Source organism: Bidens hawaiensis, unplaced genomic scaffold, assembly GCF_021521415.1.
Source record: "Bidens hawaiensis isolate Kalapana, Puna unplaced genomic scaffold, B.hawaiensis_p1.1 tig00011151_1, whole genome shotgun sequence".
Taxonomy (NCBI): Eukaryota; Viridiplantae; Streptophyta; class Magnoliopsida; order Asterales; family Asteraceae; genus Bidens; species Bidens hawaiensis.
Window position 1 is genome coordinate 487875 of NW_027491863.1, and position 21132 is coordinate 509006.

Sequence of the window (21132 nt, forward strand, 5' to 3'; positions counted from 1 at the left end):
TACATGCAAACTGTGTAAATGAGCTCCCTTCCATGTTGGGATGGGAGCACCATCGAGCCGATACGCACCTGGTTCGGGATCTCGTTCTTTACGCAGCATGTAGTCTCAATGTTGAAGCTGGAATTTTTATTCGTTTTCCCCAGCTGGGGTTCTACACGCATCCGCCTGCTCAGCCTTTATTGCGCCACGAGGTGCGCGAGCGTCCCATCTCTGACAAATGCTTCGACCATGTCTTTTACATCTATGCATTCTTCAGTGTTGTGGCCCTTTGTCTTGTGAAAGTCACAGTATTTGCTCCGATCAGCATCGTGACGATGTCGGATTATCGGAGGTTTTGGCCACGGGAGCTCTTCAGTGGCGAATATCTCAGTGACGCTTTTGGTGAGTGGCGTCCATCTGGAGTTTCGGTGCGGCTGTACATTATCCCTTCCGCCCAACCGATGTTGCAAGCCAGATGAGGTGTCAAAGTTTACCCTTGACTGCCAAATGCCTAGCTTTCGTTTTTTATTTAGTCGGGCTGTGAGGACGTTGTCCTCTCTCGTCCTCTGGGTGTAGAGGTTTGTGCTCTGTGGGAGATCTTTACCCAGTTGCTTCTCCGTTTCCGCATAGCGTTTTGCTGCTGTCATGATGCCATCCCATGTGGATGGCATGCCATCTTTACCCGTTAGGGTGCGGATGAGCTCTGGGTCATGTGCGCCCTGGATGAAGGCAGCGCGAACAAGATCTTCGCTGATATTGCCCAAACTTAGCTTCTTTGAGTTGAAGCGAGTGATGAAGTTTGGCAGAGATTCATCTTCCTCTCGTATGCATTTGAGGATTGTCCATTGCTCCTCGGTATACTTCCGTTGCTGGCTGAAGTGTTGGCTAAACTTCTGTTGGAAGTCTGCCCAGTCGTAGATGTGGTTGACCGGTAGACGATCAAACCAAGCTCTAGCAGCCCCAACAAGTGTCATTTGGAACATGTAGCACCACGTGGGTTCCGTCCAATTGCTGACGGTTGCCCCCGCTATGAACCTGTTCAAATGATCGTCTGGATCAGATAAACCGTCATATGTGCCTATGTTAGGCATTTGTTTGGCACTCTTTGGGGCGATTGCTTCCGCAATGTCCCTTGCAAACTTGGACATTCCTGCATTTGCAACGTTTGGTCTGAACGTTTTTGAGAAGTCTCGTGGACTTCCACCTGTGCTTTTTGGTTTGAAGGCTTGTCCAAAATGCCTTTTCGGTTGGGATTCCGTTTCCTTACGCTTCCCTTTTGCCCTATGGCGAGGGTTCGCGTCGGAGTCGGATTCCTCCGAGTCATCCTCCCAGTACTCGAATTCATCGGCCTGTTGCACGGAACGCAAGCGTTCGTCCAACTCAGCCTGGAATTCCTTTTGTCGTGCCTCCGCCCATGCCTTAACTTCATCGAGAGTCTGGCGGGGGAGTCTTCGTTTCTCAAACTGGGTATCGGTGGATCCCAGTAGGCGGTCATTTACTGCACTTGCCCCAGCTTTGGTAAGTGGGGTAGTGTTCGTAAAATTTACTTCACTTGCCCCGGCTTCGGTAGCCGGGGTAGTGTTCGTAAAAACTGTGTTGCCGGTATTCCCCCTAGTAGCTGGGGTTGTGGTTACCGGAATTTCTCTAACCATCTTTGTTGAAGTTTGAAAAAACTGGAGAAAATTGTAGTTCTAGCTTTATGCACGGATGGCGCCAATGAAGAAACACTAACCAGACCCCTGACAGATTACTGGTAACCTGGGGGTTGGATAGCTGTTTCCCACGAGGGGTTAGACCCTTTGAAGATGGTTCTTCTGATAACCTGCAAAACAGACACCGTGAGCTCGTCACTGAGAAGGGGGGGGTTCCTCCTTGTGACCACCCTCCGGCGTGAGAATCAGACTAGATTGCTCTTTAAATATAAAAGTATATTAAGAGATTGCTAGAGCAGATATCAGGTATAATATGATGATATAAGATAATGTAATGTAATAATGTGTTCAGATGATCATACCATTTGGGGTATTTATAGCCGAAGGTAGGTTTCCAAGGAGGTATGGCCGGCTGCTACAGTGTTCATGTTCATCAACAGTAGCCTACGCACGTGCCCTGCTGGTAGTTGGTGGGTAGGCAGCGGCTGATAGTGACCAGGCCTGCTGTGTACTATTCCCTTTCCACCAACTGCCGGCTACGCACGTGGTATGACAGTAGTTGGTGAGTAGGCAGCGGCTAATAGTGATACAGTACAGGATCATGCTGCTCGCCATACTGTATCAGTGAGCTGTCGTATCTCTGATCAGATCTTTCGCCCATACCTCGTCAGGTACAGTAAAAGATCATTCAGTATACGGACTGGCTTATTTGGGCGGGAGTATTCCCCCTCCCGCCTCTGTGCGGGATTGCTCCCGGCTTGGCTCATTCCTTCAGGTGACACTGAATGATCGAGAGCTAAGTGCCTTGTGCGTGTAGCCATGCTGCGCGGGTGGCCTTCCCTCATGGCTTGTATCCGAGGCTGCGGGGACAGGCGGAGTCCTTCACCATTGGGAGGCATTTCCTGCGGGACCAGCTTGCGTACTGCGCGTAAGGACGTCACGTCTCTGAGCATGGTTGGTCCTGCGGATCCAGTTGGTCTCTGCGCAGACGTCCCTGTTTAAGGTGAGTCTTGCGGGTCCAACTGGGCTCTGCTGGGACCTACCTCTTTAACCATAGTTTCTTTAAAGCGGTACGTTGATGGTCTGTTACGCCTTAAATATAAAAACAGTATACAAGTGGATAAGCTATAGAAGAATATGGTGAAACGTTGCGACTATAAAAAAATCGAGGCAACCAACCACGGTTTTTTACCTATGAGGACGTAGGACTCGGCTAGTGATCGCCACCAAACCAACGGAGCTACCACTTAATTTTGTTGGAACTTGGAAGTAAATTGTTGGAAAATTTGACTTGGATTTTTCAGAGAGTCGTATGAAACTGAAGAAACACTTAGTGAACCTAGAATGGTCAAGTTATTATCTCATCCGTGTATGGGGATATGTAGTCAAGCGGTCCAAGGGATTCACCAATTGCTCCTACAAAATAGAGCAACGTGAGCTCGTTACGAGAAGTCGAATGGGGGGGGGGGTTCTTCTCGTAACCACCCTCTGACGTGAGAATAATGATTGATTGTTGATGGATATGAGTGAATGGAATTAGATAGATGTTATCGTTGGTTTTGCATCATATTTATAGCCGAAGAGGTAGAGAAGATTTGGCCGATCAATCGAACCTTCTATTCTTTGTGTCTAAGCACATTTCTAGTCTCCGATTGGCTGTGACAGCTGCCAGATGGAATGGTTGACTACTAAGGGTACCATGTTGGCGCCTCCTGATAGGCTCGTCGTACGCTTGTTGTCCTTTCTGTGTTGTGTGTCCCCTAAGGGTTTGCATTGCGATTGGCTGTTTGATTAGCCGTTGTCTGCTATGCTCTTTCCGCAAACGACTATCCTCCAGGTTAGGGTTATTCCACGCATGTGGGGAGGTGTAGGCTAATTGAAGTACCTTTACCTCTACAGAAACTTTCAAATTAAAGTTATTTGGTAGTTCCCCAAATACTTGTAGCGGATAAAACTCATAAATTTGAGACAAAAATCGTGTATGGATTTTGTGAGAGAGATGAACCCGAGAACCAAACGCGTGTTTCTCTCTTTAGCAATTTGGGTTTTTAGAAACTGTCTTATGCAATTCAATTATTTATTAATATTACCCCCAAAATAAAACTTGTGATCATATGTGACACAATCATAAAATTTATCAATTAACAAAATAAAAATTGGGCACTTCTCCTGAACCCCATAACAAACTAAAGTAAATGTACATTTCACGCATCCCTAACTTGCTTAATATTATGATTAGGCTGAGGGGTGTGGAGCGTGAGAAAGGGCGCAAGAGGACAGCCGGGGCGCGAGCACCACACCACCGAGGCGCGAGAGGGGCGCGAGAGGGGCGCGAGCGCAGAAAAAGAGGCAGGCGCAAGGGGGTTCGCGGGACATGTGGGGCGTTTAGGGCTTGGGGAATGGTGAAAAGAGCCGTTTGAAAACTTAAATGAGCCGTTGGCTCTTAAATTTTAAAAAAAAAAATGTTTCTACTCCTATATATTACACATTTTATACAACACTTTAACACAACTTCAAAAAACACCAAACTTACCCATTTCTTTATACAACACTTCCTATATATTACCCATTTGTTTCAAACTTTTTTAAAAAAACCTTCACAAAATCCTATATAATACCCCCAAATCAACCCATTTTTACCATATCAAACACAACTTCAATCTCCAAACAACCCATCGTCCCATTTTTTTTTTAAAAAATTATGTCGTCGTACTCGTCTGATTCCGACTCCTCCGAAGAGGATGATTTGCTTCTTCATGTAGGGGGAGTTTTGACCGCAACCGTGGTCAATCTCTTGCAAAATCAAGCCCATCAACCCCGACTCCCGAGGGTTAGAGCACCACCTCGTGATCGTGATCGATCGGGTGCTAACGATACTTTGATGAGGCATTATTTTAGCCCTCAACAGGTATACGCGGAGTCGGATTTTCGAACTCGTTTTCGAATGGGCAGGCAATTGTTCACGCGTATAGCTCCCTTTTTCCAACAAAGGGAGGATGCTAGGGGTCTTCCCGGTTTTACCCCTCTTCAAAAATGCACGGCTGCTATCCGTCAATTAACGTACGGCATCTCGTCGGACGCTTTGGATGAGTATTTACAGATGTCGAAAAGGGTTGCACGTGAATCCCTTCATTTTTTCTGCCAAGGTAAAAAACATTAATTTTACTTTTTATTAAATATTTATTACATTTTTTAATATATATTGTACGTAGGAGTCATATCGACTTACGCTCGGAGATATCTGCGTAAACCTACAACGTATGACATCCAACGCATATATGAGGTGCACGCAGAAAAACATGGTTTTCCTGGGATGCTAGGTAGCATCGATTGTACGCATGTTGGATGGGCTATGTGTCCAACGGCCTGGCGAGGTCAGTTCCACCGTGGTGATCATGAAGGGCCGGCCCTCATACTTGAGGCGGCGGTGTCACAGGATCTTTGGTTTTGGCATGCTTTTTTTGGTGTTGCTGGGTCAAATAACGACCTTAATGTTATCGATCAGTCACATTTGATCAACGACCTTATCGACGGGGTTGAACCACCTCAATCTTTTGTTGCAAATGAAGAACTCTTCAAGTAAGGGTACTATCTGGTCGATGGTATTTACAACGAATTGGCTGTGTTAGTTCAAGCTTTTACAGATCCAGTCGCCGACAAATGGAAGTATTTTACGAAGAAGCAAGAGTCTGCTAGAAAAGATATTGAAAGAGCTTTTGGAGCTATAAAAAAACAATATTATGTTCTGGCGAACCCGATACGTTATTGGACTCGGGAGAGGATAATGGACGTCGTCTACACGTGTCTTATCCTACACAACATGACGTTAGAAGACGAGGGCAAAGCTATATGCCAAAACTACCAAGGTGACATTCCGCCACAACCGTCCACAATCAGTGATCAACAAAAACTTCATAACATAGCAAATATCAAGAGCCGTGAGATACACGGGGATCTTCGACATGAGTTGGTTGAACATTTGTGGGCGAGGCGACCAGATGATCTTGTATTAGATTAGTTTTATTATTAAATATTATTGTTTGTTTAATTTTTAGTATGTTTTTTTTTATTATGAATTTTCAAAAAAATGTGTGTTTTTTTAAATAATTTTTGAGTTTTTTTAATAATACGTTTTTTTACTACATTTAAAAAATAATAAAAAAAAACCGCTCGCGCCCCCTCTCGCGCCCCTCCACACCATGTCCCGGGGCGCGAGCACCACTACCAACACCCATCTTATCAACTTTCTCTCTCTGCCACACGTCACAATATTATTGGCTGGCGCCCCCACTCGCGCCCCCTCTCGCGCCCCCACACCCCTCAGCCTTACATTGAACCAATTTAAACCAGTTTGGGTTGAAACCGGTTTGTTTTAGTCAACAAAAGTTAAAACCTGTTTATGATAGATTTTAGTTTTGCTCGGTTTAAGTTCGGTTAACCAGTTTGAAAACCCAAATTACAAACCGGTTCTGACATATGGTTTCAATCGGTTTCAAATTGGTTTTTACGTAATCAGTTTCAAACCAGTCCGATTTTCGAGTTGGTTCGGTTAACCGATTTATATATACGTCATAGAAATCTATCCTTTCAGAGTTTCAGGCTTCAGGAAACAAAAATGGCAGTCCAAACAATTCTCAAAGACCTGAAACCAATCAATAAACTTGCAGTAATTTGCAGATCGGTTCAGTCACGGAGGTCCACGTGTCCAGATATAGCTTCTGTTGTTCTTGAGAGTCAACGGTTTGACTCCGTTACCGTTTCAAAAAGGTTTAATTTGATGCTAAAAGCATATTCCGATACAGCCAATTTCAATTCAGCATTGGAAACATTTAATTACATGACAAACAATAGGATTTATATTAACAAACAGACGTGTTACAGTTACTTAATTAAGCTAATTAGAACTGAACAGTTATTAGGGTTAGGGTTAGATGTACTGTACAAAATGATGGAAGCCGGTGTCCACGTGTCGGTTTATACATTAACTGTTGTGGTTGATCGGTTGTGTAAGGTTGGGGATATCAAAGCCGGTAGAGAGTTGGTTAAACACGCTATGCGTATGAGCGGTAAAGTTAGACCGAGTGTCGATAAACCGAATGTGGTTACGTTTAATACGTTGATCGGTGCGTGTTGCCGAAGATGGGAGTTTATCGAGTTGGATTTGGTTTTGGGGTTAATGGAGGAAGGAGGATTGGGGTGGAATGTGGAGACGTATAAGATTTTGATCGACGGGTATTTAAGCGGTGGGCGGGTTGGCGATGCCGAGAGGTTGGTAATCGAGATGTGTGATAAGGGTTTGAAGGTGGAGATGTATTTATGGAATTTGATTGTTGGAAAGTATTGTGAGTTAGGGAAAATGGAGAGTGCGTTCCAGGTGTTCGATGAAATGTCTGAGAGAGGGGTTTGGGTTTGTCGGAATGATGAGACGTGTAGGATTTTGGTTAGTGGGATTTGTTGGGTTGGGGAGATGGACGCGGCGATGGAGTTGGCGGGTAAGTTGCAGAGGAAGGGTGTGGATTTGGGTTGTGGGGTTTTCGGTGATTTGGTTAAGGGGTGGTGTAAGAAGGGGGAGTTTGGTGATGCGGTTGGTTTGCTTTTGACGATGGAGAGAAAAGGGTTGTTTGGTGATGTGGGGTTGTATGAGATGGTTGTCGCTGGTTTATGTGAGTCGGGTCGTGTTGATGAGGCGATGAGGCTTTTGAGCTTTGTGGTGAAATGTGGCGCTACCACTGAATTTATCACCAATTTAGTGAAGGATCCAAAATAAATACTTGCAGGATCATAAAGCTGCTCTCGAGTTCAGCAGCTGAAAACGATGACGAGTATTGCAGCAACGCTGCTACTGGCATTTGTGTCGTTTACTTTTGGCACTAAATACTTGTCCGCTCGATCGCAAAGGTACTCCTGGATTGATCTGATATTTCTTATATATATCTTGCATATTTGTTTTTAGCAGGATCTAAAGTCATGTCAAAGTTAATAGTATATTAAGCCAAATGTTATATTGAAGTGATGCAACTTCAAATTTTGTGACCCCAAAACATAATTTGTTAACCATTTGTAATGCAGGTTTTTGGCATGTGACCGACGCGCAGTTGAAAGAGGGTAAGTGGACGAAGACTGCTAACAGTGGAGGAGACGTAAGGGTTCCGAGAGGATCTCTGATACAACTATAGACCTTTCGTTACCGCCTTACTGGAGTGGCTCGTATGTGTTTAAGAGTTATGATCCATATTTACAATTTCTCTGTATTTAACTAACTTTTGTTACTACCTTCAAAGTATTATTAATGTGCTAAGACTAGTGGTTTAATTAGAAAATGCATGACACCAACACTTAGGGCTGTAAATGGAACGGACCGAACTGAAGGAACCTTGTCCGTGTTCGTCCGTTAAGCTTTTTCGGACAAATGGACGGTTCACGACAACTCTACCGAACGAAAATTCGTGCCCGTGTCCGTCCATTAAGGGATTGAGCTCGTCTTTGTCCATTCGTTAATATTGTAAACGGACGCTAATGGACAAACAAGCACTGACAGAAAACTAATGAATATTAATGGGTTTTCTTTTAGCATAAATAGGATGTTAGATTTTCTTGTTAGCGGGTTTTTGATTGAGTTTATTATAAGAAAAAAAGACTTTGTTCTTGAAACCTATAGTTTAATTTATCGATCTCTGATTAACTAAAGTGTCATACTGTCATGAACCATTTGAATGCTTCCGTTCCGGTATCATTTAGTCGGTTAATTAAAAATTATTATTTTATATATTAGTATTAGTATTATTATTATTATTATTATATATATTGTATTCTAGCTCGTGCGGATACACCCCAAACATGAAGATTGGAATCAAAGGAGTCTCGAGTCTTGCAATGAATGAAACTTCTAAAAGATAACATATACTACCAGTTACTTACACGTGTACCACTGTTTGCTGACTCACCAACGCTTTCTCTCTCCCTGGCCTCCACGTGTCTTCTTCATCACCAAACAACCGACATATTTGCTCCTTATATATAATCCAACGTCACCCTTATAATAATAATTATCACAAACATAACATTGATTTCATTAATTTTCAAAGCAACCTGAAGAAATATATCTTCAATAATAATCATGTCACTAAGAGTTAAAAAGAGAGCACAAATTAGTTACCAACGAGCAAGATGTTAATGTTAAAGATACTACAAGTAGCATGCATGGTGCAGCAGCCGGTGATCAATACAAAGGTCCTTCTTTTGAAGAGATATCCAAATTAAGAGCAACCGCACAACAAAACTCCATAGATGCCATTAGAGCTGCCAAGGCGAAGGCGAAACCGAAAGAGATGGCAACACCAACCGGTCGTGGGCAGGTCATGACAAAAGGAGCTCTTTCCGGTGCTACTCAAATTGCGGCTGAGAATGCGGCTAGAGCGTCGGATTACAAGGTCATGAAAAGCCAACAAACAAGCAAAAGAAACGCTATCTTCAGCCGCTCAAACCGCGGCTGAAAAGGCAGCAATGGCAAAAGACTACACTTTAGACAAATCCGGACAAGCGAAAGACGTGGTGGTAGAAAAAACAATCGGAATAACCGCCACAGCGATGGATGCGACCAAAAAGGGTGCTAGCTATGTTGGGGAAAAGGCGGTAGCTGCCAAGGATGTTGCATTAGATACCGGAAAGGCGACTGCAGGGTATGTTGGGAAGGCAGCTGGGGTGGTCAAAGACAAAGCTGTGGTGGCTGGGTGGACTGCTGCTGAGTTTGCTAGTGAGAAAGCGGTTGGTGCTACCGAGATGATGGCGAATGTGGCCTCGGGTGTTGCGGGATTTGCGGGGAACACGGTTGTGGCAACAAAGGATGTTGTGGCTGATGTTGCCAAGAAGACTAAGGATATGGTTGTGTCGACAGTGGAGAGTGCTAAAGAATATGCTGCTAGGAAGAAAGCGGAAAAACAAAGAGAATTACAAGCCAAGAATTCGAAGGTAGGTAAATTATTATTATTGTTAGATGGTTTATTGAATTTCGTCACCTGTGGTTATTTGGCCATTAATGGTTGAAGAAACACTAACCGGACCCCGGGCAGATTACTGGTAACCTGGGGGTTGGATAGCTGTTTCCCACGAGGGGTTAGACCCTTGGAAGATGGTTCTTCTGATAACCTGCAAAACAGACACCGTGAGCTCGTCACTGAGAAGGGGGGGGTTCCTCCTTGTGACCACCCTCCGGCGTGAGAATCAGACTAGATTGCTCTTTAAATATAAAAGTATATTAAGAGATTACTAGAGCAGATATCAGGTATAATATGATGATAATGTAATAAGATATGTTGTTGGATCATACCAGATGATCATACCATTTGGGGTATTTATAGCCGAAGGTAGGTTTCCAAGGAGGTATGGCCGGCTGCAACATTGTTCCTGTTCATCAACAGTAGCCTACGCACGTGCCCTGCTGGTAGTTGGTGGGTAGGCAGCGGCTGATAGCGACCAGGCCTGCTGTATACTATTCCCTTTCCACCAACTGCCGGCTACGCACGTGGTATGACAGTAGTTGGTGAGTAGGCAGCGGCTTAATAGTGATACAGTACAGGAGCATGCTGCTCGCCATACTGTATCAGTGAGCTGTCGTATCCCTGATCAGATCTTTCGCCCATACCTCGTCAGGTACAGTGAAAGGTCCTTCAGTATAGACTGGCTTATTTGGGCGGGAGTATTCCCTCTCCCGCCTCTGTGCGGGATTGCTCCCGGCTTTGCTCATTCCTTCAGGTGACACTGAACGAGAGCTAAGTACCTAGTGCGTGTAGCCATGCTGCGCGGGTGGCCTTCCCTCATGGCTTGTATCCGAGGCTGCGGGAACAGGCGGAGTCCTTCACCATGGGAGGCATTTCCTGCGGGACCAGCTTGCATACTGCGCGTAAGGACGTCACTTCTCTGAGCATGGTTGGTCCTGCGGATCCAGTTGGTCTCTGCGCAGACGTCCCTGTTTAAGTTGAGTCTTGCGGGTCCAACTGGGCTCTGCTGGGACCTACCTCTTCAAGTCCCCCCAGTCCAATGTTCTTCTCATGCGTGTTTAATAAAGTGAGGTGAACTTTTGGACTTAAGCAAAGGGTTTTGAAAAGGGTTTTGTAAGGTTTTCCATGGGAAGTCCTTGTCACTTGCAGAAATGCCCGAGTTTCCTGCTTGGTCTTTGGGTATGATGCGGGTAGGTCTGTAACCTCCTCGCAAGTCAGGAGCATTGAGTCCCAGTTGTGTGGATTCTCCATGAGGTTTTGGTAGTTTTGAACATAGTGATCAATTATGTTAAAACCACCAATTCCATTCTGGCGCTTCAAACAACGTAGTTCTCAACGTTCCCGCTATGCGGGGATGTTATTTCCGTTTCCGCAAGCATTGCCCAGAAGATCCTTCCTGGTTTCAATTCCCAGCGGAGCGCTAGGTATGTGAAGGGTTTTGCCTTAACACTGTACCAGCGCTCGTCTTACGGTTACTTTACTTCCAAGGTTTACTTGGCTTCAATTCCCTGCGGGTGCTAGGTATGTGAAGGGTTTTGCCTTTACACTGTACCCGCATCCGTCTAACGGTTACTTGTTTGCCAAGGTTTACTTGGCTTCAATTCCCTGTGGGTGCTAGGTATGTGAAGGGTTTTGCCTTTACACTGTACCCGCATCCGTCTAACGGTTACTTGTTTGCCAAGGTTTACTTGGCTTCAATTCCCTGCGGGTGCTAGGTATGTGAAGGGTTTTGCCTTTACACTGTACCCGCATCCGTCTAACGGTTACTTGTTTGCCAAGGTTTACTTGGCTTCAATTCCCTGCGGGTGCTAGGTATGTGAAGGGTTTTGCCTTTACACTGTACCCGCATCCGTCTAACGGTTACTTGTTTGCCAAGGGGTAAGGGGTATTTTCCCGCTTACTTTTTAATATTTTTTAAATTTTGAATTTTGAAATTCGAAGAGTTGGTGGAAAGATAAGAACAGTCCAAACCTCTGAAACGTCGTGCGACGGTTTCTTCTGACTGTCAGGACGTGCAGGAAGTTATGGTGACGTGACAGAACATGGTCATTCCAGTCGCTTTTTCAGGCGCGTGGGCGTGATTTTTCGGGCGCGTGGCCGCGAAATTACTGGCACACGTCCTTTCAACAGCTGTTGCCAGCCTGCTTTTTGCCACGTGTCATAGTTTCATTGCACCTTTGATTTCTCTCTCCTCCGCATTAAATTCACCGCATTAATTGCGATTACTATATAAAGGGGAAGAGGGTTATTTGTAATTCACACTTTCACCTTTCTTCTTCTTCTTCTTAGTGATTTCCGGCAAATACTCCCCTTTTTCAGGCAAGCATTTTCCCGAAATCACTTCTCTTTCTTGAAAAATGTCTTCTCATGATGCCGACGATCAGAAGACTGCTGGCGAGTGCCAGTGTTCTCTTTCTGTCGATCTGTACCAGTATATCGTCAGGAAGTTCATGCTCGAGTCTCTCGAGCCTGAGTTTCCTGAACCCCACCATACTGTGTACGATGCCCCTAGTGGCAAGATCGGGGTTTATGCTGCATTCTTTATCTACGGGAACCTTAGGTTCCCGTTGACAAAGTTTGTGTATCGTGTTCTTGAGAGGCACAGCGTTCATTTGACCGAGCTGCACCCCATGGCGATCGCCAAGATTCGTCATTTTGAGTGGGTGTGCCGGATTCTGGGCATCGAGCCCCATGTGGACCTTCTGATGACCTTCTACACTTGGAGGTGCATCCAGGGGTGGTACAGTCTTACAACCCGGATTAAGGGTTTAAAGATTTGTACCACCGAGCGGAGTCTTCGCTCGTGGAGAAGAGAGTTCTTCTTCATATCCGCTCGCGCCATCCCCATTGCCATGAAGTTCAAGAACGGCCAGGCACTTCAGAGCCTTCACGCCCTCAACTACGAGGAGGCGGAATGGTTCTCGAAGATATCCCGGGTCCAATCCCCGGTTTTCCGTTTTCCGGAGTCAGCGATGGTAATGCTGGGGATGAGCCGAGTGTGGAAGGCGGCGAATGCGCAGAAGGTTCCGATTGTCCTTGAATATGGTTCGAACTCTGTCCCTTATGGTATGTCTTGTTTCTTTTTGTTGATTTTGACTTTTTTCTAACTTTCCTGTTTATTTCAGAGGGGAACGACCTACAGTCGCTCCTGAATCCGCGGGAGGAAGATGGTCCCGCACGGATGGGTACTCGTGCTCTGGACGAGAACGAGTTGCCCATCCTAGAGCAAACTGCGAGTCGGTTCGTGGAGGTTTACCCGCCGGGTCAAGAGATCCTGAGCCACCGACGGCCTGGTAAGCCTATCTTCTACCCTGAACCCCTCAATGCTGTGCCTGCTGCTGGAGTTCTTGACATTTCTTCTTCTGAGGAATCCGCAGAAGGTCCTCCGTTGGTGCGGAAGAAAAAGACTGCTGCCGGCGTGAAGGGGAAGGAGAAGGCCACAGCTGATCCAGTGGTTCTATCTGACACGGAGTCAGATAGTGAAGAGGTGGCGGGGAAGCCCGGTGGTGAGAAGACCACTGCTCCGGAGGCTACGACCGTTACCTCCGGAGAACCAACGAAGACGACGGTGACCGGTACCAAGAGGCCGGCTCCATCGGGTTCCTCCCCGCCCGTCCGTACGTTCAGGGTCAAGAAAACCCGTAAGTATAATCATAATGCCTTTGTAGATTTGTCAATAATTTTCTTTTTAACATTTTCTTCTTTGTGCAGGCGTGGATGTTGACGCAATCCTGGGTGAAACGCAGGGGAGTACTTCCTCGCCAATGATGGTAGGCTCGGTCAGCCTTCCTGAGGCGTCGACCCAGTCGCCTGCGCTTGCATCCGCTGGTCCAGTTGGTCGCTCCGTCGAACCAACTGTTCCGGCCGAGATGACTTCACCGCCGGCCGTGAGTGCGATTTTTACAGCATCCTTCACGGAACCGGCGGTTACTGCTGCTTTTAAGGAGGCGGCGACCGCGGCGGAGACAACGTCGGCGACCACGGCGGCTGCCACCATGCCCGCGCCACCGGCACCAATGGCCGGACCATCAGGTACGCGCAGGGCTTCACGCCGATCTTTGCCACCTTCCCGTCTGCCTGACCTGTTGGATGGATTTCCTTTAGGTTCAGGTGATGGGTTTGGCGGCTACCGGCCTGTCATTGACCCTACAGGTGCGTAGGGTTCCTTTCTTTTTCCCTTGTTTTTCATCATCTTTTCCTTACTGCTTTTGTTTCTTTTGCAGTGTCGGATTCCAATGAAGTGTATGTTCCTCGATGGAACATACGCCGAGGAACAACCCTTCGCACACCCGTGGAGTGCGTGGACTGGGCTCGCCACGCTGCTCCTCCGGGCGCGTTGGGGGAAGCCATGGTTAGCTACCAGGAGGGTAGGCTAACTAATGAGCTTCGGGTTCTCCAGGCCCGGATGCAGCCGCGCGTCGAGCTGCTTTGTCGTGAAAACGACAAGTTGAAAGCAGCTCACGCCAAGGACATATCTGAGGCGCGTGCTCTTCGGGAGGAGAACCAACAGCTGGCGGCAGCTGCCGCCGACAAGGAGAAGGCCTTCAAGGCCCTCGAGGTTGAAGTTCAGGCGCGACTCGAGGCCCACTCCAAAGCTGCCCAAGCTGTGAATGAACAGCTTCGGTTGGCCAGGGAGACTGCGCGAAACGCAACCGAGAGGGCTGCCAAGGCTGAAGCCGTTGCTGAGCCTTTGCGTGTGGAGAATGAGCAGCTTAAATGCAAATTAAAGGCTCTTCAGCATGCTCATGACGCCTTGGCAATGGAAGATGCCAAGAAGCTGCAAGAGATTCTTGACCAGAGGGGGGTGCTTGACCCAACCGAGCGGAAGCTTAAGGGCGTCGAAGAGGCTGCCGCAAAGGAAGTATTACTTGCCAATCTGAACCAAAGCGAAGCCGAACGCGCCCGTGACGAAGTGCAAGCTACCCTCCAATGGCTACTTCGAGAAGCGTTGCCTCAGGTATGTTTAGATTTATCTTCACGCATTTCTTTTGTAAGAAAAGGTTCTAATACTTGTGTTTTCTTTGTAGGTTGTGCGTCGGGTCTTTTCAGAGACCTCTTACGATGATGCTATGACCGCAGCCCTCAACGCTTCTCATGATGATGGGGAAAAGGCCGGCTTCATGCTTGGTCTAGGGTTTGTTGAGAAAGGCGTCCCGCCTTCCAACTTCCCTTTGTTCAATGTGGATACTGAAGCCATTTATGACCAAGCATTGAACCAATACGCCGCCTTCCCGCATCCAGTGGTGGAGAAGGTGGACGAAGTAGCTGCTGCTGATGATGGGTTAGCTGTCCTCAAAGCGTTCCTCGAACCACCCCGTTCTGACGGAGCGGGTCCAAGTGGTAGCGGCCCTGAGGCTTGATCCTGAAGATCCCTTCCCATTGCTAAGACTTGTATAGTTTTTTATTTTTTCTTTTAGGCGGGTAGTTACCCGGCCATTCTTGTAATATATTCTTGAAATATTAATCTTTTTGCGTATAAGATTGTTATTTCCTTCTTTGGGTTCCTTGCTTTATAAACTTATGACTTGCATACTTAGTTTAAATTAGCAATTTTCCAAGTGTTTAGAATAAGAACCTTTGAACGTGGTTGATAGTGGGTTAAAGTTTCGCTTCCTCCTTCGTGATTGTGCGGGTAGAACCGTCACTTGCACTTGGTAGGATGGCTAAACTTTAACTTTTATCTAACCTGCGTGCTGGTTTTTCTTACTTTTTGAGGATAAGTTAACCTTTGAACGTGGTTGATAATAGGTGTGAAGTTTTGCTTCCTCTTTCGTGATTGTGCGGGTAGAACCGTCACTTGCACTTAGTAGGATGGCAGAACTTTACCCTTATCTGACCTGCGTGTAGGTTTTCTTTGCCTTTTGAGGATAAGTTAACCTTTGAACGTGGTTGATAATAGGTGTGAAGTTTTGCTTCCTCTTTCGTGATTGTGCGGGTAGAACCGTCACTTGCACTTAGTAGGATGGCAAAACTTTACCCTTATCTGACCTGCGTGTAGGTTTTTCTTACCTTTTGAGGATAAGTTAACCTTTGAACGTGGTTGATAATAGGTGTGAAGTTTTGCTTCCTCTTTCGTGATTGTGCGGGTAGAACCGTCACTTGCACTTAGTAGGATGGCAAAACTTTACCCTTATCTGACCTGCGTGTAGGTTTTTCTTACCTTTTGAGGATAAGTTAACCTTTGAACGTGGTTGATAATAGGTGTGAAGTTTTGCTTCCTCTTTCGTGATTGTGCGGGTAGAACCGTCACTTGCACTTAGTAGGATGGCAAAACTTTACCCTTATCTGACCTGCGTGTAGGTTTTTCTTTCCTTTATAAGAATTTTGTTCTGAACCGTTCGACGCGCGGTTGTCGATAGGTTAGTGTTCATTTTCCTTTCATGATTCATGCGGATAAACCGGCACTTTCATTTAATGGAATAATTGAACTCCTTCAACTGACCTGCGTGAAAGTTTGCCACGTTATTGGGTTCGTGCGGGTAAGACCGCCTTCCCACGCAACGACTTCACGTAATGTGAATGCCGTCACCAGTGTTGGATAGTTTTAACCGTTCGACGCGCGGTTGTTGATAGGTTATTCAGTTTCGTTAATGATTCATGCGGATAGACCGGCACTTTCATTTTTGGGTGCTGAACTTTTTCCCCTTCAACTGACCTGCGTGAAGGTTTGTCACGTTATTGGGTTCGTGCGGGTAGGACCGCCTTCCCATGCAATGACTTCACGTAATTATGCGGTGAAAACCGGCATATTAGTGTCCAGAAAAGTATTAAATGTAAAATCATCAGCTTCGATATTCTTAAGAGAATCATTTCCATTAGAAGTGGCTCTTGGCCTTTTCTTTACAAATTGGAATTGATTTACATGCAAAATGTGTAAATGAGCTCCCTTCCTTGTTGGGATGGGAGTGCCATCGAGCCGATACGCACCTGGTTCGGGATCTCGTTCTTTACGCAGCATGTAGTCTCGATTTTGAAACTGGAATTGATTCGTGTTTTCCCCAGATGGGGTTCTATGCGCACCCGCCTGCTCAGCCTTTATTACGCCACGAGGTGCGCGAGCGTCCCATCTCTGACAAATGCTTCGACCATATCTTTTACATCTATGCATTCTTCAGTGTTGTGGCCCTTTGTCTTGTGAAAGTCACAGTATTTGCTCCGATCTGCATCGTGACGATGTCGGATTATTGGCGGGTTTGGCCATGGGAGCCCTTCAGTGGCGAATATCTCAGTGACGCTTTTGGTGAGTGGCGTCCATCTGGAGTTCCGGTGCGACTGTACATTATCCCTTCCGCCCAACCGATTTTGCAAGCCGGATGAGGTGTCAAAGTTTACCCTTGACTGCCAGATGCCTAGCTTTCGTTTTTTATTTAATCGGGCGGTGAGGACGTTGTCTTCTCTCGTCCTCTGGGTGTAGAGGTTTGTGCTCTGTGGGAGATCTCTACCCAGTTGTTTCTCTGTTTCCGCATAGCGTTTTGCTGCTGTCATGATGCCATCCCATGTGGATGGCATGCCATCTTTACCCGTTAGGGTGCGGATGAGCTCTGGGTCATGTGCGCCCTGGATGAAGGCAGCGCGAACAAGATCTTCACTGATATTGCCCAAACTTAGCTTCTTTGAGTTGAAGCGAGTGATGAAGTTTGGCAGAGATTCGTCTTCCTCTCGTATGCATTTGAGGATTGTCCATTGCTCCTCGGTATACTTCCGTTGCTGGCTGAAGTGTTGGCTAAACTTTTGTTGGAAGTCTGCCCAGTCGTAGATGTGGTTGACCGGTAGACGATCGAACCATGCTCTAGCAGCCCCAACCAGCGTCATTTGGAACATGTAACACCACGTGGGTTCCGTCCAATTGCTGACGGTTGCCCCTGCTATGAACCTGTTCAAATGATCGTCTGGATCAGATATACCGTCATATGTGCCTATGTTGGGCATTTGTTTGGCACTCTTTGGGGCGATTGCTTCAGCAATGTCCCTCGCAAATTTGGACGTTCCTGCATTTGCAACGTTTGGTCTGAACGTTTTAGAGAAGTCTCGTGGACTTCCACCTGTGCTTTTTGGTTTGAAGGCTTGTCCAAAATGCCTTTTCGGTTGGGATTCCGTTTCCTTATGCTTCCCTTTTGCCCTATGGCGAGGGTTCGCGTCGGAGTCGGATTCCTCCGATTCATCCTCCCAGTATTCGAATTCGTCGGCCTGTTGCACGGAACGCAAGCGTTCGTCCAACTCAGCCTGGAATTCCTTTTGTCGTGCCTCCGCCCATGCCTTAACTTCATCGAGAGTTTGGCGGGGGAGTCTTCGTTTCTCAACCTGGGTATCAGTGGATCCCAGTAGGCGATCATTTACTGCACTTGCCCCAGCTTTGGTAAGTGGGGTAGTGTTCGTAAAATTTACTTCGCTTGCCCCGGCTTCGGTAGCCGGGGTAGTGTTCGTAAAAACTGTGTTGCCGGTATTCCCCCTAGTAGCAGGGGTTATGGTTACCGGAATTTCTCTAACCATCTTTGCAGAAGTTTGAAAAAACTGGAGAAAAATAAAGTTCTAGCTTTATGCACGGATGGCGCCAATGAAGAAACACTAACCGGACCCCGGGCAGATTACTGGTAACCTGGGGGTTGGATAGCTGTTTCCCACGAGGGGTTAGACCCTTGGAAGATGGTTCTTCTGATAACCTGCAAAACAGACACCGTGAGCTCGTCACTGAGAAGGGGGGGGTTCCTCCTTGTGACCACCCTCCGGCGTGAGAATCAGACTAGATTGCTCTTTAAATATAAAAGTATATTAAGAGATTACTAGAGCAGATATCAGGTATAATATGATGATAATGTAATAAGATATGTTGTTGGATCATACCAGATGATCATACCATTTGGGGTATTTATAGCCGAAGGTAGGTTTCCAAGGAGGTATGGCCGGCTGCAACATTGTTCCTGTTCATCAACAGTAGCCTACGCACGTGCCCTGCTGGTAGTTGGTGGGTAGGCAGCGGCTGATAGCGACCAGGCTTGCTGTATACTATTCCCTTTCCACCAACTGCCGGCTACGCACGTGGTATGACAGTAGTTGGTGAGTAGGCAGCGGCTTAATAGTGATACAGTACAGGAGCATGCTGCTCGCCATACTGTATCAGTGAGCTGTCGTATCCCTGATCAGATCTTTCGCCCATACCTCGTCAGGTACAGTGAAAGGTCCTTCAGTATAGACTGGCTTATTTGGGCGGGAGTATTCCCCCTCCCGCCTCTGTGCGGGATTGCTCCCGGCTTTGCTCATTCCTTCAGGTGACACTGAATGATCGAGAGCTAAGTACCTAGTGCGTGTAGCCATGCTGCGCGGGTGGCCTTCCCTCATGGCTTGTATCCGAGGCTGCGGGAACAGGCGGAGTCCTTCACCATGGGAGGCATTTCCTGCGGGACCAGCTTGCATACTGCGCGTAAGGACGTCACTTCTCTGAGCATGGTTGGTCCTGCGGATCCAGTTGGTCTCTGCGCAGACGTCCCTGTTTAAGTTGAGTCTTGCGGGTCCAACTGGGCTCTGCTGGGACCTACCTCTTCAATGGTCCTCTGTTAAATTCATTTGGCCAAAGTCCCCTTAACGGCGTTATAAATTTTTTTTTTCGAATTTCAAACTAATGTCTTAGGCTTTTGATCGGAAGAAGGATGCAGACCGATTGATATAAAACTTATGTTCAAAACGACGAAATAATGTTTTGATTCGAGTGTTCGAACTTACCATTAACAAAAAAATCAAGCCGCCCAAAAACATGGTTTGACGTTTCGAAAAAAATATAACGCCGTTATGTTTTTTTATGTTTTTTTTAACGGGATCACTTGGGGCTAACTTTTTTTAATTCGGGACCGTAGTCGCGATAAAACAAATAGGGATTTATTATTGGCCAATTGAACAATAATGTTGATTATTAAAATTTAATTAATAAACCTTGTTAAATATGTATCCATTTTTAATTTTGATGTATTTTCTTATACCTATTTTTAATTTTATTTTTCTCATAATAATTTTAGTATTCTCATAATATTTTCAGTTATAAATATATAGGGCGAAGGTGAATGGGTTGGTGAAGAGGAGGAAGAAGAAAGTTTTGAATCTTAATCTCAAGGTGGCGGCATGGTGGAGAGCTCTTTCGAGCATCAAGGAAGTGGTGGCGACTTTGTTAAGGATGGTTTAGGGCGACAAGGGACGGGTGGTTCTGCTAGTGGCGGTGGCGGTGTGATTGGGGAGGCATTGATGGATATAGGTAGAATTGGTGAAAGCAAAGAGGAGTTTAGAGGTTGACCCTTTTGATGGACATGAATATGCTTTCTTTTTTTATTAATGTTTTTGTTCTCATGGTAAATAAGAGAGATGTTTTCTTTCTTTATAACATGAAGAAACTAGTAAGTTTACTCGTGCGTAGTCTTGGATTCTAGACCGGCTAAACACGTAAAGTGTGTTAGCGAATGTTAAATAGTGTCACGCGAATGTTAAATAGTGTTTGTGACGGACACGTAAAGAGTGTTAAATAGTGCTTAGATTCTTGACGTGGCTAACCACGTAAAGAGTGCTAGCTAATGTTAAAAAGTGTTTGACGAGCTAATGTTAAGAGTGTTAAATAGTGCTTAGATTCTTGACGTGGCTAACCACGTAAAGAGTGTTAGCTAATGTTAAAAAGTGTTTGACGAGCTAATGTTAAATACTGTTTGTGATGGGCACACCCCGTAAAGAGTGTTAAAGACAATGAGTAGTCATAACTCTTCACCTCCAGACATTATACGTTACGTGGTGTCCAGTCTGAGTTATTGTTTTTTACAAAAACAGGGTGTAGTCAAAACTCTTCACCCCATGCGTTATGCGTCAAGTGACGCTAATCACGTTTACACCTTTTGTTTTTTTTAAAATAAATATATTTTTATAAAGCTTTTTGTATAAAATATATTTTTCTCAACAAATCATACCCATCACAAACACTCCCACATGTACCAAATCTCAACCACAAAACACAAACACTCTCACCAGATCAGATCCAATTAGATCCCCAATTTACCCGGACCTCCACCAACCGGAAGATCGAAAAGCTACTGATTGCCAACAGAGGCGAGAAAGCTTTGATCCTCATCTGCCACAACGAACTCCAATCCTCATCTGTTCAAGAGCTTCCCGATCCTCATCCTCATCTGTTCAAGAGCTTCGGATGGATTCATTTGTTCAACGAACTCCGATCTCCACCAACCGGTATATATCTATATATATACACACACCGGATATATCCTAAACGGATACTTTTTTGGATTTCGAGCCACTTGTCGCGTTATATAGAAAACGCTGGAAAAAAATTACCCAAAACGCCGGGAGGGGGACGGCATTATACCCAAAACGTCGGGCATAAAGCCCCACTACGCTTGGTCTAAATAGTGTTTGTGACAGACTTAAATGATGCAACATTATAGCTGATTTTTTATTTCTCGTATTTTTATATTTATACAGTTACACATCATAATTATAAAGTTTGCACTAACTAAATA

General features: G+C 45.8%; 2 protein-coding genes across 3 annotated transcripts; both read left to right on the top strand.

Annotated features, from left to right (window-relative positions):
- Positions 1-6240: 6240 nt before the first annotated feature.
- On the top strand, positions 6241-7576 carry LOC143537191 (uncharacterized). Its single transcript, XM_077031012.1, has one exon. The coding sequence runs from the start codon at positions 6247-6249 to the stop codon at positions 7396-7398; it is 1152 nt and encodes a 383-aa protein (XP_076887127.1). The 5' UTR covers positions 6241-6246; the 3' UTR covers positions 7399-7576.
- A 1222-nt stretch (positions 7577-8798) lies between these two features.
- LOC143537192 (uncharacterized) lies at positions 8799-19898 on the top strand. 2 transcript variants are annotated; one of them, XM_077031013.1, is made up of 2 exons: positions 8799-9599; positions 19670-19898. In XM_077031013.1, the coding sequence occupies exons 1-2, from the start codon at positions 9135-9137 to the stop codon at positions 19721-19723; spliced, it is 519 nt and encodes a 172-aa protein (XP_076887128.1). In that variant the 5' UTR covers positions 8799-9134; the 3' UTR covers positions 19724-19898. The 2 variants fall into 2 exon arrangements, with proteins under 2 accessions (XP_076887128.1, XP_076887129.1); XM_077031014.1 differs by having other exon boundaries at positions 19656-19699.
- Positions 19899-21132: the final 1234 nt, after the last annotated feature.

Bases quoted from the DNA above. Each gene is read 5' to 3' on its own strand.
- LOC143537191 (XM_077031012.1), top strand. From the start codon at position 6,247: ATGGCAGTCCAAACAATTCTCAAAGACCTGAAACCAATCAATAAACTT.
- LOC143537192 (XM_077031013.1), top strand. From the start codon at position 9,135: ATGGCAAAAGACTACACTTTAGACAAATCCGGACAAGCGAAAGACGTG. The intron at 9,600-19,669 runs GTAGGTAAATTA...ATAAATATATAG, and splicing joins TACAAGCCAAGAATTCGAAG to GGCGAAGGTGAATGGGTTGG.